The following is an 11,880-nucleotide window of genomic DNA, read 5'->3' on the forward strand; positions in this document are numbered from 1 at the left end:
GAAGAAGTCGTTTATATGGAAATAGCCAAATTGACCACTTTTGACCCCGCTCCTCAGGCCCCAGGGGGGGGGGGGGGTCAGCCCTATCATTTGCACAATTTTGAATCCCAACCTATAAGGTTGCTACCATTGCATTATGGGTGCTATACCATGCTTAGTTTCAGAGAAGAAGTCGTTTATATGGAAATAGCCAAATTGACCCCTTTTGACCCCGCCCCTCAGGCCCCCGGGGGGTCAGCCCCATCATTTGCACAATTTGGAATCCCCACCCTATAAGGATGCTACCATTGCATTATGGGTGCTATGCCATGCTTAGTTGCAGAGAAGAAGTCATTTATATGGAAATAGCCAAATTGACCGCTTTTGACCCCGCCCCTCAGACCCCCGGGGGGTCAGCCCTATCATTTGCGCAATTTTGAATCCCCACCCTATAAGGATGCTACCATTGCATTATGGGTGCTATACCATACTTAGTTTCAAAGAAGAAGTCGTTTATATGGAAATAGCCAAATTGACCCCTTTTGACCCCCCCCTCAGGCCCCCGGGGGGTCAGCCCCATCATTTGCACAATTTGAATCCCCACCCTATAAGGATGCTACCATTCATATGGGTGCTATCCATGCTTATTCAGAGAAGAAGTCTTTATATGGAAATAGCCAAATTGACCCTTTTGACCCCGCCCCTCAGGCCCCCGGGGGTCAGCCCATCATTTGACAATTTTGAATCCCCACCCTATAAGGATGCTACCATTGCATTATGGGTGCTATCCATGCTTGTTTCAGAGAAGAAGTCGTTTATATGGAAATAGCCAAATTGACCCCTTTTGACCCCGCCCCTCAGGCCCCCGGGGGGTCAGCCCCATCATTTGCACAATTTTGAATCCCCACCCTATAAGGATGCTACCATTGCATTATGGGTGCTATCCCATGCTTAGTTTCAGAGAAGAAGTCGTTTATATGGAAATAGCCAAATTGACCCCTTTTGACCCCGCCCCTCAGGCCCCCGGGGGGGTCAGCCCTATCATTTGTACAATTTTGAATCCCCACCCTATAAGGATGCTACCATTGCATTATGGGTGCTATACCATGCTTGGTTTCAGAGAAGAAGCACAATTTTGAATCCCCACCCTATAAGGATGCTACCATTGCATTATGGGTGCTATCTCATGCTTAGTTTCAGAGAAGAAGTCGTTTATATGGAAATAGCCAAATTGACCCCTTTTGACCCCGCCCCTCAGGCCCCCGGGGGGTCAGCCCATCATTTGTACAATTTTGAATCCCCACCCTATAAGGATGCTACCATTGCATTATGGTGCTATCCATGCTTAGTTTTAGAGAAGAAGTCTTTATATGGAAATAGCCAAATTGACCCCTTTTGACCCCGCCCCTCAGGCCCCCGGGGGTCAGCCCATCATTTGTCAATTTTGAATCCCACCCTATAAGGATGCTACCATTGCATTATGGGTGCTATCCCATGCTTAGTTTCAAGAAGAAGTCGTTTATATGGAAATAGCCAAATTGACCCCTTTTGACCCCGCCCCTCAGGCCCCCGGGGGGTCAGCCCCATCATTTGCACAATTTGGAATCCCCACCCTATAAGGATGCTACCATTACATAATGGGTGCTATGCCATGCTTAGTTGAAGAGAAGAAGTCATTTATATGGAAATAGCCAAATTGGCCCCTTTTGACCCCGCCCCTCAGGCCCCCGGGGGGTCAGCCCCATTATTTGTACAATTTTGAATCCCCACCGCATAAGGATGCTACAATTGCATTATGGGTGCTATCCTATGCTTGGTTTCAGAGAAGAAGTCGTTTATATGGAAATAGCCAAATTGACCCCTTTTGACCCCGCCCCTCAGGCCCCCCGGGGGTCAGCCCCATCATTTGTAAAATTTTGAATCCCCACCCTATAACGATACTACAATTGCATTATGAGTGCTATCTCATACTTAGTTTCAGAGAAGAAGTCGTTTATATGGAAATAGCAAAATTGACCCCATTTGACCCCGCCCTTCAGGCCCCCCGGGGGTCAGCCCCATCATTTGTACAATTTTGAATCCCCACCCTATAACGATACTACAATTGCATTATGAGTGCTATCTCATGCTTAGTTTCAGAGAAGAAGTCGTTTATATCGAAATAGCCAAATTGACCTCATTTGACCCCGCCCCTCAGGCCCCTGGGGGGTCAGCCCCATCATTTGTACAATTTTGAATCCCCACCCTATAAGGATGCTACCATTGCATTATGGGTGCTATCCCATGCTTGGTTTCAGAGAAGAAGTCGTTTATATGGAAATAGCCAAATTGACCCCTTTTGGCCCCGCCCCTCAGGCCCCCGGGGGGTCAGCCCCATCATTTGTACAATTTTCAGTTAGTAGCCCATAAGGATGCTACCAGTCAAATTTTGTTGAAATCCGACCAGCGATTATGGAGAAGAAGTCGATTGTTGACGGACGCCGGACGACGGACGCCGGACGACGGACGCCGGACGCTGCGGTATCCCATAAGCTCACCTCGGTCCTTTGGACCAGGTGAGCTAAAAATGAATGTTATTGCCGAAACCTTTAGGACTAGAGATAGTCTTAAGTCTTCAAAGATCTCTTTTTAATGAATAAGAAAAAAAAACACGAAAAAATCACGATAGCTGCTCGCAACCCAGTGGTACCGCGGTTTCATCGGTTTTCGACGACGAAAGCCCAAAATAGATTTTTTACACACAATTTCAAACATATTCAATTCAAATCATTAATTATATGTTTCAGAAGCATGTTAATGATTTTTTGTGCAATATTTAAGGAATTTCATCTACTAAACGAAGCATTGTATCCACAAACACTGTAAGATTTACAATGTAGCCTACTTAGGCCTACTGTTTCTTTTTGTCAAAGTGAAGTTTAAATAATGAAATGTTTCAAGATAAAGTAACACTATTTTTTTAAACTATGTTAAGCTGTATATGAGTGCAAATTGCCACCATAATACCACAAATGAATGCTTATTCAATCCTTCAAAACGTCAGCTTGCAAGATCGAATCACCCAGGCTCATAGAGGATTAAAAAGTGACGTCATTGGAATGTTCAGGATCAAATCGTCAAATTTAGAAATGGTAATCAGAATAAAGAAATTAAACATTTATTTACTCACATCCCAATTTTCCTATCGCAACTGTTACAGGAAATTCTTATTACCTGGTATCGAGTTCTATGCCTGATTAATCTCAATATTAGTGCTGAAAATATCTGGTTTATTTATATTGTTCCGCTACTTTTGTTGAGTTTGAATTCGCAAATTCGAAGGGCGTCAGAACGCTTGTTTTCAACCGGAATCAACACCATAGTGATAAAGACCTTCCAAGTGAATTTTTGCATCGGGGGAACAGGGACTTAAAAAGTTGATTTTCTCAAAAAAGTAAGAAAAACAAAATACATTAATTTTGCTGGAACACTAAAAAAATCATTCTGGTTTCGGAACAGTTGGAATCATGAAGATACCTCTAATAGTATTTTTATCATTATTAGTATATATTATGTAAGTTAACAAGCTTACCTTCAGAATTTTTCGCGAAATTTAATTTAATCAACTGTTTAGCAGTCATTTTCTGAAAAAGAAAAAAAAGACAATTACAATCTTCTTTCAATAATGACAAAAAAATGTCTAATATAAAACTTCCTTAAAAAGACATAACAATTAGGGTGGTTTGATGACTGTGCTCATTTTAACACACTAATCCCAGAATCAACTAATCAAATTTTAGTCATCAGTATTAAATCAATAATAAGATTATATTATTTTTTTGAATTTGCATGAGACCAGTGGACAGAAACTTTGAACTTACCTCCCCAGTAACAGGGCTAATTCCATACCTCTTCAGGAAGGGAACAATATTCCTATCAAAAAATGAGCAATAAGTCAACCAAAGAACAAAGAAACAAACAATTAGCCAAAATGATTGTGATTTTATGTGATGATGTTTTAGCTAGAAAAATTAAGAAGTTTAAATTGAAGATAAATCAGAATGTATCACAACAGTTATTTTCATACTGCTTCAGACAGAGGGTAAGTCAGTTAGTATCATACTTCCTCAGACAGAGGGTAAGTCATACACAGTTAGTATCATACTGCTTCAGACAGAGGGTAAGTCAGTTAGTATCATACTTCCTCAGACAGAGGGTAAGTCAGTTAGTATCATACTTCCTCAGACAGAGGGTAAGTCAGTTAGTATCATACTTCCTCAGACAGAGGGTAAGTCAGTTAGTATCATACTTCCTCAGACAGAGGGTAAGTCAGTTAGTATCATACTTCCTCAGACAGAGGGTAAGTCAGTTAGTATCATACTTCCTCAGACAGAGGGTAAGTCAGTTAGTATCATACTTCCTCAGACAGAGGGTAAGTCAGTTAGTATCATACTTCCTCAGACAGAGGGTAAGTCAGTTAGTATCATACTGCTTCAGACAGAGGGTAAGTCAGTTATTATCATACTTCCTCAGACAGAGGGTAAGTCAGTTATATCATACTTCCTCAGACAGAGGGTAGTATCAGTTATTATCATACTTCCTCAGACAGAGGGTAAGTCAGTTAGTATCATACTTCCTCAGACAGAGGGTAAGTCAGTTAGTATCATACTTCCTCAGACAGAGGGTAAGTCAGTTAGTATCATACTTCCTCAGACAGAGGGTAAGTCTTAGTATCATTATATCACCTCAGACAGAGGGTAAGTCAGTTAGTATCATACTTCCTAGACAGAGGGTAAGTCAGTTATTATCATACTCCTCAGACAGAGGGTAAGTCAGTAACAGAGTAGTATATCATACTGACAGAGGAAGTCAGTTAGTATCATACTCTCAGACAGAGGGTAAGTCATACACAGTTAGTATATCACCATACTGCTTCAGACAGAGGGTAAGTCAGTTATTATCATACTTCCTCAGACAGAGGGTAAGTCAGTTATTATCATACTTCCTCAGACAGAGGGTAAGTCAGTTAGTATCATACTGCTTCAGACAGAGGGTAAGTCTTTTATGAGCATTTGACTGAATTGAAAATTGGTACTTACATCAGATCAAATATTACCCCTTCTTTGGTACATAGTGGATTTTCGAATGGCTGCATTGACAGGCTGAAAAACAAAATGCATTTAAGTCATACATCAGGCTTTAAAAGTAATTGGAGGTTTTTACATGCACTCTAGCTGATATTGAAAATTTGTAATTAACATTTTAGAGCTAATTCAAAATTACTGTGAGTGTCAATATATCATATACTGTATTCGACCCAATAAGCACCTCAATCCCTATAAGCGCTCCTCCACTTTTTTTAGGCTTCTATTTCACTTACTACAAATTAATTAAAAACTGAAAATATTAGAACTGTGTTGGTTTACTTACTGATATCTTGCAAATTGGTTTATGGCTTATAGGTTGAACTTGAATAACTTAAAAAAATATTGAAACACTACTTTTATTCATAAGTAAAAGCTGAATTTTGGTTTTTTTAATTTAGAAAAAATATTTATTAATAAAATTATTTTTCATTATATTACCAGTAGTTTGTGCATCTTTGAACAACCATTATGACTTACCTGCAGCACGAGAAAGGAAGACGCCTGAATCGCGAATTTTCTCCTGAAGATTTGTCTCCCTTGTAACCACCATATGATGTCTTCCATTCTGTTGTTGTAAGGTAACTATATTAGAAAAAAGAAATTATGTGAAATAATAAATTATCTATCAAAAGTATCACCAGCATTTGTCTAGTAACATATAGACTACCTCGACAAGTGTATATCTTGCATGTACTGAACATGTACCAGGTATCTCTAATGGAGCATATATTAGATTAATGTGCATTACTTCTATTGCTGCATATTTCTTGTCTGAATGCTACTTTTTTCTCTCCTATATTACATAAACAGGTTCGGTATAATCACTAAATCTGGCTATATAATTAGATTTCAATCTGACTACACGCACAGTGGACAAATGTAAACAAACAGGTGAGGTCTGGTCACATTTTTCTTGTGCTGTGTTGTTTCTTGTTCTTACTCAATAATTTCAGGGGCCTGTACCTTTTATAGGGAAAAATTTACAAAGTATTTTTCTCGAAATATGTATATTTTAGATGTTTTTCTTTATTTGGGAAAATATTAACATAAAATTGGGAAAATACAGTAAAATTTCTCTAGGTGAAGGAGCCTTTATTCGGCCACAAATGTACCTAAAAAAATCACTGTTGTGAAGTATGAAAGCGTGGATGACGAAACATGTAAGTCAGCGATATGAATAACATTTGCCTGCTTGCTCATTTTAAAGTGACTTTTTATAATTCCATTGTTGTAATAATTCAGTATCCATTATCACTATTCTCCTGTAACAAAGCTAGAGAGAGTTGATCAAATATGACAATGCTGTGTGTCATCGGCAAAAATGTTTTGTTTAACCGATTTACACGGTTTGTCATTCGATTTTCGATGTGAACACATTGATTTTGTGTACGATATATATCATCTTTTTCTTCTTCCATGTATAGAGTTTGACTCTTCAAAGAGAGTTATACTCTGCGGCATGGGGCTGGCAAAGGCTAAAAATCCACAGTAGGTAGATATATTTACAACAAAAAGATAAAAAAAATCATCAAGTGCCTCATATTGATCCAAACCAGGCTGTTGGTAGACTGCCTAGTTTGTTGCGAAATTTTTCCAGGCTGGTTGTTTGGCGGATGACTCTGGAAGTCTGTTCCTGTCTTGGATGGTTTTAGGGAAAAAGTATGTTTTGTAGACATCTTTCCGGGATGATGGTATACGGATGGCATGTCCTCCCCTAGTTCTAAGATCACTCTGTACAAGGTAGTGCTATGATGGAATGGCTACTAATTGGTGGTAAATCTTTTACATCAATATTAGTCAAATCTTAATTAGCCCTCCTGATTGATAGTGATTCCCATTCCAGCTGCTGTAGCAATGATGTCATCATGCCCGGCTCTCTATTTGTGTAGTTTCTAGTGGTAAATCTAGCTGCTCTACGTTAGACAGATATGTCACATCATTTTGCATTGTCCACTATATAGCCAGATTTTTTTGCTTCAACAAAATAGACCATGCACCCATCGAACCAGGGCCCAGTTTCATGGATATTCCTTAATTAAAAGGAATTCCTTAGCTTAAAATTCTCTATAGGAAACTAAAGCATTATGGAAGTTAAGGAAAATCTCAAGTTTAGGTGCCTTCCTTAAATCCTGTAATGCTTTCCTATGGAGAAAGTTAAGGGTTGATATTGGTCCACGACAAGGATTTATAAGTGAGAACAAGGATTTATAAGTGAGAAGGATTCGTGTCTGTCTCTTTACATTACTAAACACCACGCGAGACGCCTATGAACCAGGAATAAAAACCGTTTTTCTCAATAAATACTTGTCTTATCGAGTCAAACGAAACACCATTGTAGAGTTTATTAAATTTCACGACGTTTATAACTTGCTTTAAAGACGGAATATTTAGGGGATATGTCTTAAATTTCCGTTAAAAAAAATTGACAGCCCATGAAATGACAGCACCGCTTCAGAAAGTAAGACGGTAACCCTCGCACCCGCAAGCTACATCAAAGGTTGCGCCGGCGGATATCAAAGGAAAATCAGTCGTCGCCCAACGTCACGGTCAGTGCACAAACACAAAAGCGCCTGCCTCGGACCTCCCCAAAACCCAGTGTGACTTATCCTTCTCATATACGTCCTTGGTGAGAAGGATTCGTGACTGTCTCTTTACATTACTAAACACCACGCGAGACGCCTATGAACCGGGAATAAAAACCGTTTTTCTCAACAAATATTTGTCTTATCGAGTCAATCGAAACACCATTGTAAAGTTTATTAAATTTCACGACGTATATAACTTGCTTTAAAGACGGAATATTTAGAGGATATTTCTTAAATTTTCGTTAAAAAAGATCGACAGCTCATGAAATGACGGCCCCGCTTCAGAAAGTAAGACGGTAACCCTCCACCTACAAGCTACATCAAGGGCTGCGCCGACGGATATCAAAGGAAAATCTGTCGTCGCCCAACGTCACGGTCAGTGCACAAACACAAAAGCGCCTGCCTTGGACTTCCCCAAAACCCAGTGTGACTTATCCTTCTCATATACGTCCTTGGTCCACGAGCAATACGGGGAGTTCGAGATAGCGTTGACCCTGATCCTGTTACAATTATATGTAGGCTAGTTTAGTGTCAGAACTTCTGGTTGGAACTTCAAGCAACTGTGCTGTGTTCATGTTCAGTGGCTTGAAAATAAATGTTTTTATTATCACCATATCAATCATAATTTATTACAGACTACTATCAGCATTCGACCTCAGAATTGCTAACGCTGACTTTTATTGAGCTAGCCTCTCCATAAGTGTTTACGCTTTCAACGAGGCCGTCGAGGCCTAGTAAATACCGTTCTTGTTTTTGCAACAGTAAACGAAGGCCTTGCCTGATCAGTGATCCGACAATGATCACTAATTTTATCAGCCCAATCAATCTACCAGTTACATCTAGATATATAAGACTATACTGATATTGTTTTAAGAGTCCTTCGACGTTGAATATTTTGAAGAATAGAGGATAAACAGCTTACAGTTTGTCTTTCTGATGTTGTTTCTTTCCCATTGCTGCAACCGGAAGTAAACACGAGAATGCAATTTCTAAGTCGGGGCGAATGTTTCCTGGTATTGATTGGCTTAAAATTTGTTGATATTTTATTTATAGAAAAGCACATGTTGACAGAGATTTATTATAATTATTTAAATCTCTGATGTTGATCAGTAAACATTTTCAAAAGTTGACATTATAAAAAAAATTTTTTTTGACTTTTTAAAATAACTTGAACAATATATATATATATATATAATATTCTAATTAATTAATGACAAAAAAATAAAAGAAATATGATGCAGACTACATCAAATATTTATAAGTGAGAAGGATTCGTGACTGTCTCTTTACATTACTAAACACCGCGCGAGACGCCTATGAATCGGGAATAAAAACCGTTTTTCTCGACAAATACTTGTCTTATCTAGTCAAACGAAACACCAATGTAAAGTTTATTAAATTTCACAAAGTTTATAACTTGTTTTAAGGGCGGAATATTAAGAGGATATGTCTTAAATTTTCGTTAAAAAATACGAAAGCTCATGAAATGACGGCCAGCATCAGAAAGTAAGACGGTAACCCTCGCACCCGCAAGCTACATCAAAGGCTGTGCCGGCGGATATCAGAGGAAAATCAGTCGTCGCTCAACGTCACGGTCAGTGAACAAACACAAAAGCTCCTGCCTTGTACTCCCCCAAAACCCAGTGTGACTTATCCTTCTCATATACGTCCTTGATGAAATCGATGACCATAATGTTAACATTTTTGCAAGGACGTATATGAGAAGGATAAGTCACACTGGGTTTTGGGGAAGTCCAAGGCAGGCGCTTTTGTGTTTGTGCACTGACCGTGACGTTGGGCGACGACTGATTTTCCTTTGATATCCGCCGGCGCAGCCTTTGATGTAGCTTGCGGGTGCGATGGTTACCGTCTTACTTTCTGAAGCGGGGCCGTCATTTCATGAGCTGTCGATCTTTTTTAACGAAAATTTAAGACATATCCTCTAAATATTCCGTCTTTAAAGCAAGTAATATACGTCGTGAAATTTAATAAACTTTACAATGGTGTTTCGTTTGACTCGATAAGACAAGTATTTGTTGAGAAAAACGGTTTTTATTCCTGGTTCATAGGCGTCTCGCGTGGTGTTTAGTAATGTAAAGAGACAGTCACGAATCCTTCTCTGACACTTATAAATCCTTGATTTTTGTAATTATTAAAATCGTCAAGTTTACTCTATGTTTGCTACCATCCTTAAATCAACATACTCGATCCATCCCTGGACTATCTCATAAAGTAAAACTGGATGCAACAGAACAGGTAATTTAGTCCTTTGATGTACATCAAAATAGTCGCATATCACAGAGACATAGATAACTTAATCATTTAACTATACTATTTAAATCTCTGGTATAACAGTACACAAGTTGACTCAATTTGCTTTTAAGTTGCATGGGCATCACTCTCTCTGTAGTTTTCAAAGGAAATCTTTGCATGCCTGCATGTGATTGGTTCAGATTTTTTCTCCTGAGCTGCCTTCAGTTTTAATATATGAAATAGTCCAGGGGTGCAGATATAACGTCAGTTATAGTATATGATATTGGTTATAGTAACCCCTGGAGTATCGAGGATGTTAAATCAGATGTGCAAATGCTTGTCTGCATGTGCATGAAAAAACAGGAAGACATTAAATACATAATTAATTCTTCTGGTTAACAAACTAATGTTATATTATCACAGACAATATTTCCATATTCTAGCAATGGTCTAATAAAGGAACACAAGTCTACATGTAAAGTCTAAAACGATATTCTATCAAGACTGAATTTGAGATTTCAGAGTGATTTTTTTTACCAATAACCTGTTGTATATGATCAGACCAAGTTCTGTTACCTGATAAGTGACTTCTATTAGTGTGATATTATTCATAAATGGGGAGTGATGAGGGTTTCTTAATTTTTTGCTTAGTCATTGTTACAGTTTTAGAAGGAATCGATTTTACAAGCCATGTATTAGAATATTTAGTAGATTTGCACTCAGATCAGGGGATTCTACTATAACAGACAATGATTTATCGTCAGCAAACAATCTGATGGAGCAGCTGATACTGCTTACAATATCGTAAATTATCCTTGAGAGACACCATAGTAAGCTAGATTGTCTACCATTAATTACTCCATGTTGACAATTAGAGCACCAAAAAAAATTATTTCCTGTGATACCGATAGATTTTAATTTGGATAGACCTTGGTGCCATACCCGGCCAAACACTTTGCTTTTTGTCGCAGAATACCAACCTTATTTCGCTACCCTTATAAAGATTAAGAATATTTCATAAGAAATGGATAAAAGTTGATTGATAATGGAATCAACTCATGTGAAGTCAAATTGATGCCTGCAATGGACATTAGAGATATTGGACAATAAATTTGGATAACAGAAGGATCATCCTTTTTAAAGACTGGTGTGACATTTACCTTTTTCCAGGAAGATGGGAAATTCTATTTCCAATATCTGGAATTCTATTTCCGAAGTACATGGCTTGCCAGCCATTCCATTGTCTCAACGGTTGTCACCAGTACATGTACATCATGCAAGAAACCCAAGGGCCTTAATGGTCATCTGACTACCTTGGCAACAGTCATATAGGAAATAAATTAGATATGGTGTCATGATGGACATCTTCAATTTGGGATCAATCCAAAATATAACAACACTTTGTCAAGATCATGTCAGGATAATTTCAGGCAAGTTTCAGCCAAATTACACCAATAGAAGAAGTTCAAAATACGTTTTCAAGATGGCGGCTATGGTGGTCGTCTTGGATTTTGGATCAACTCGAAAAATAACAACTTTGTCAGGACCATGTTAGGATCATGTCAGGCATCGTTTAGCAAAATTGTACAAGTAGAACTTAAGAAGAAGTTTATGAAAAGTTTACTGACAACAGACGATGGATGACGACGGACGAAGCATGATGACTGTAGGTCAGTTGACCTAAACATAGGAGCAGCAAAAGAAGCCTTGGTAGTAACTGGTTGCTATCTGCCTCTACAGTGACTGTTCTTCTGTCTCCTCTTGATTAGTAGCTATAGACTGTACAATGTATATTCCAAAAGAATATCTTTTCTTGGTTTCTGTTCACACATGCTATAGACTGGTTTGACTGTATATGAAAAAAAAATATTTCTTGGTTTCTGTTCATTAGGTTTTTTCTTTCGTTTTCCTAATTTAAACAAAACCAACACAAGTGA

At 38.5% G+C, this 11,880-nt stretch overlaps 1 protein-coding gene across 2 annotated transcripts in view; it reads right to left on the minus strand.

The window, feature by feature from the left end:
- LOC138315459 (RING-type E3 ubiquitin-protein ligase PPIL2-like) overlaps nucleotides 1-8,697 on the minus strand; it is a 30,324-nt gene extending 21,627 nt beyond the window's left edge. For both annotated transcript variants that reach the window (XM_069256500.1, XM_069256499.1), the window contains exons 1-5: nucleotides 8,613-8,697; nucleotides 5,583-5,687; nucleotides 5,058-5,120; nucleotides 3,840-3,891; nucleotides 3,551-3,602 (exon numbers count right to left, since the gene is read on the minus strand). In XM_069256500.1, the coding sequence (XP_069112601.1) occupies nucleotides 3,551-3,602; nucleotides 3,840-3,891; nucleotides 5,058-5,120; nucleotides 5,583-5,687; nucleotides 8,613-8,644 (304 nt within the window). In that variant the 5' untranslated portion in view covers nucleotides 8,645-8,697. The remainder of the gene's footprint in view (nucleotides 1-3,550; nucleotides 3,603-3,839; nucleotides 3,892-5,057; nucleotides 5,121-5,582; nucleotides 5,688-8,612) is intronic.
- Nucleotides 8,698-11,880: the final 3,183 nt, after the last annotated feature.

Source organism: Argopecten irradians, chromosome 2 (assembly GCF_041381155.1).
Source record: "Argopecten irradians isolate NY chromosome 2, Ai_NY, whole genome shotgun sequence".
Taxonomy (NCBI): domain Eukaryota; kingdom Metazoa; phylum Mollusca; class Bivalvia; order Pectinida; family Pectinidae; genus Argopecten; species Argopecten irradians.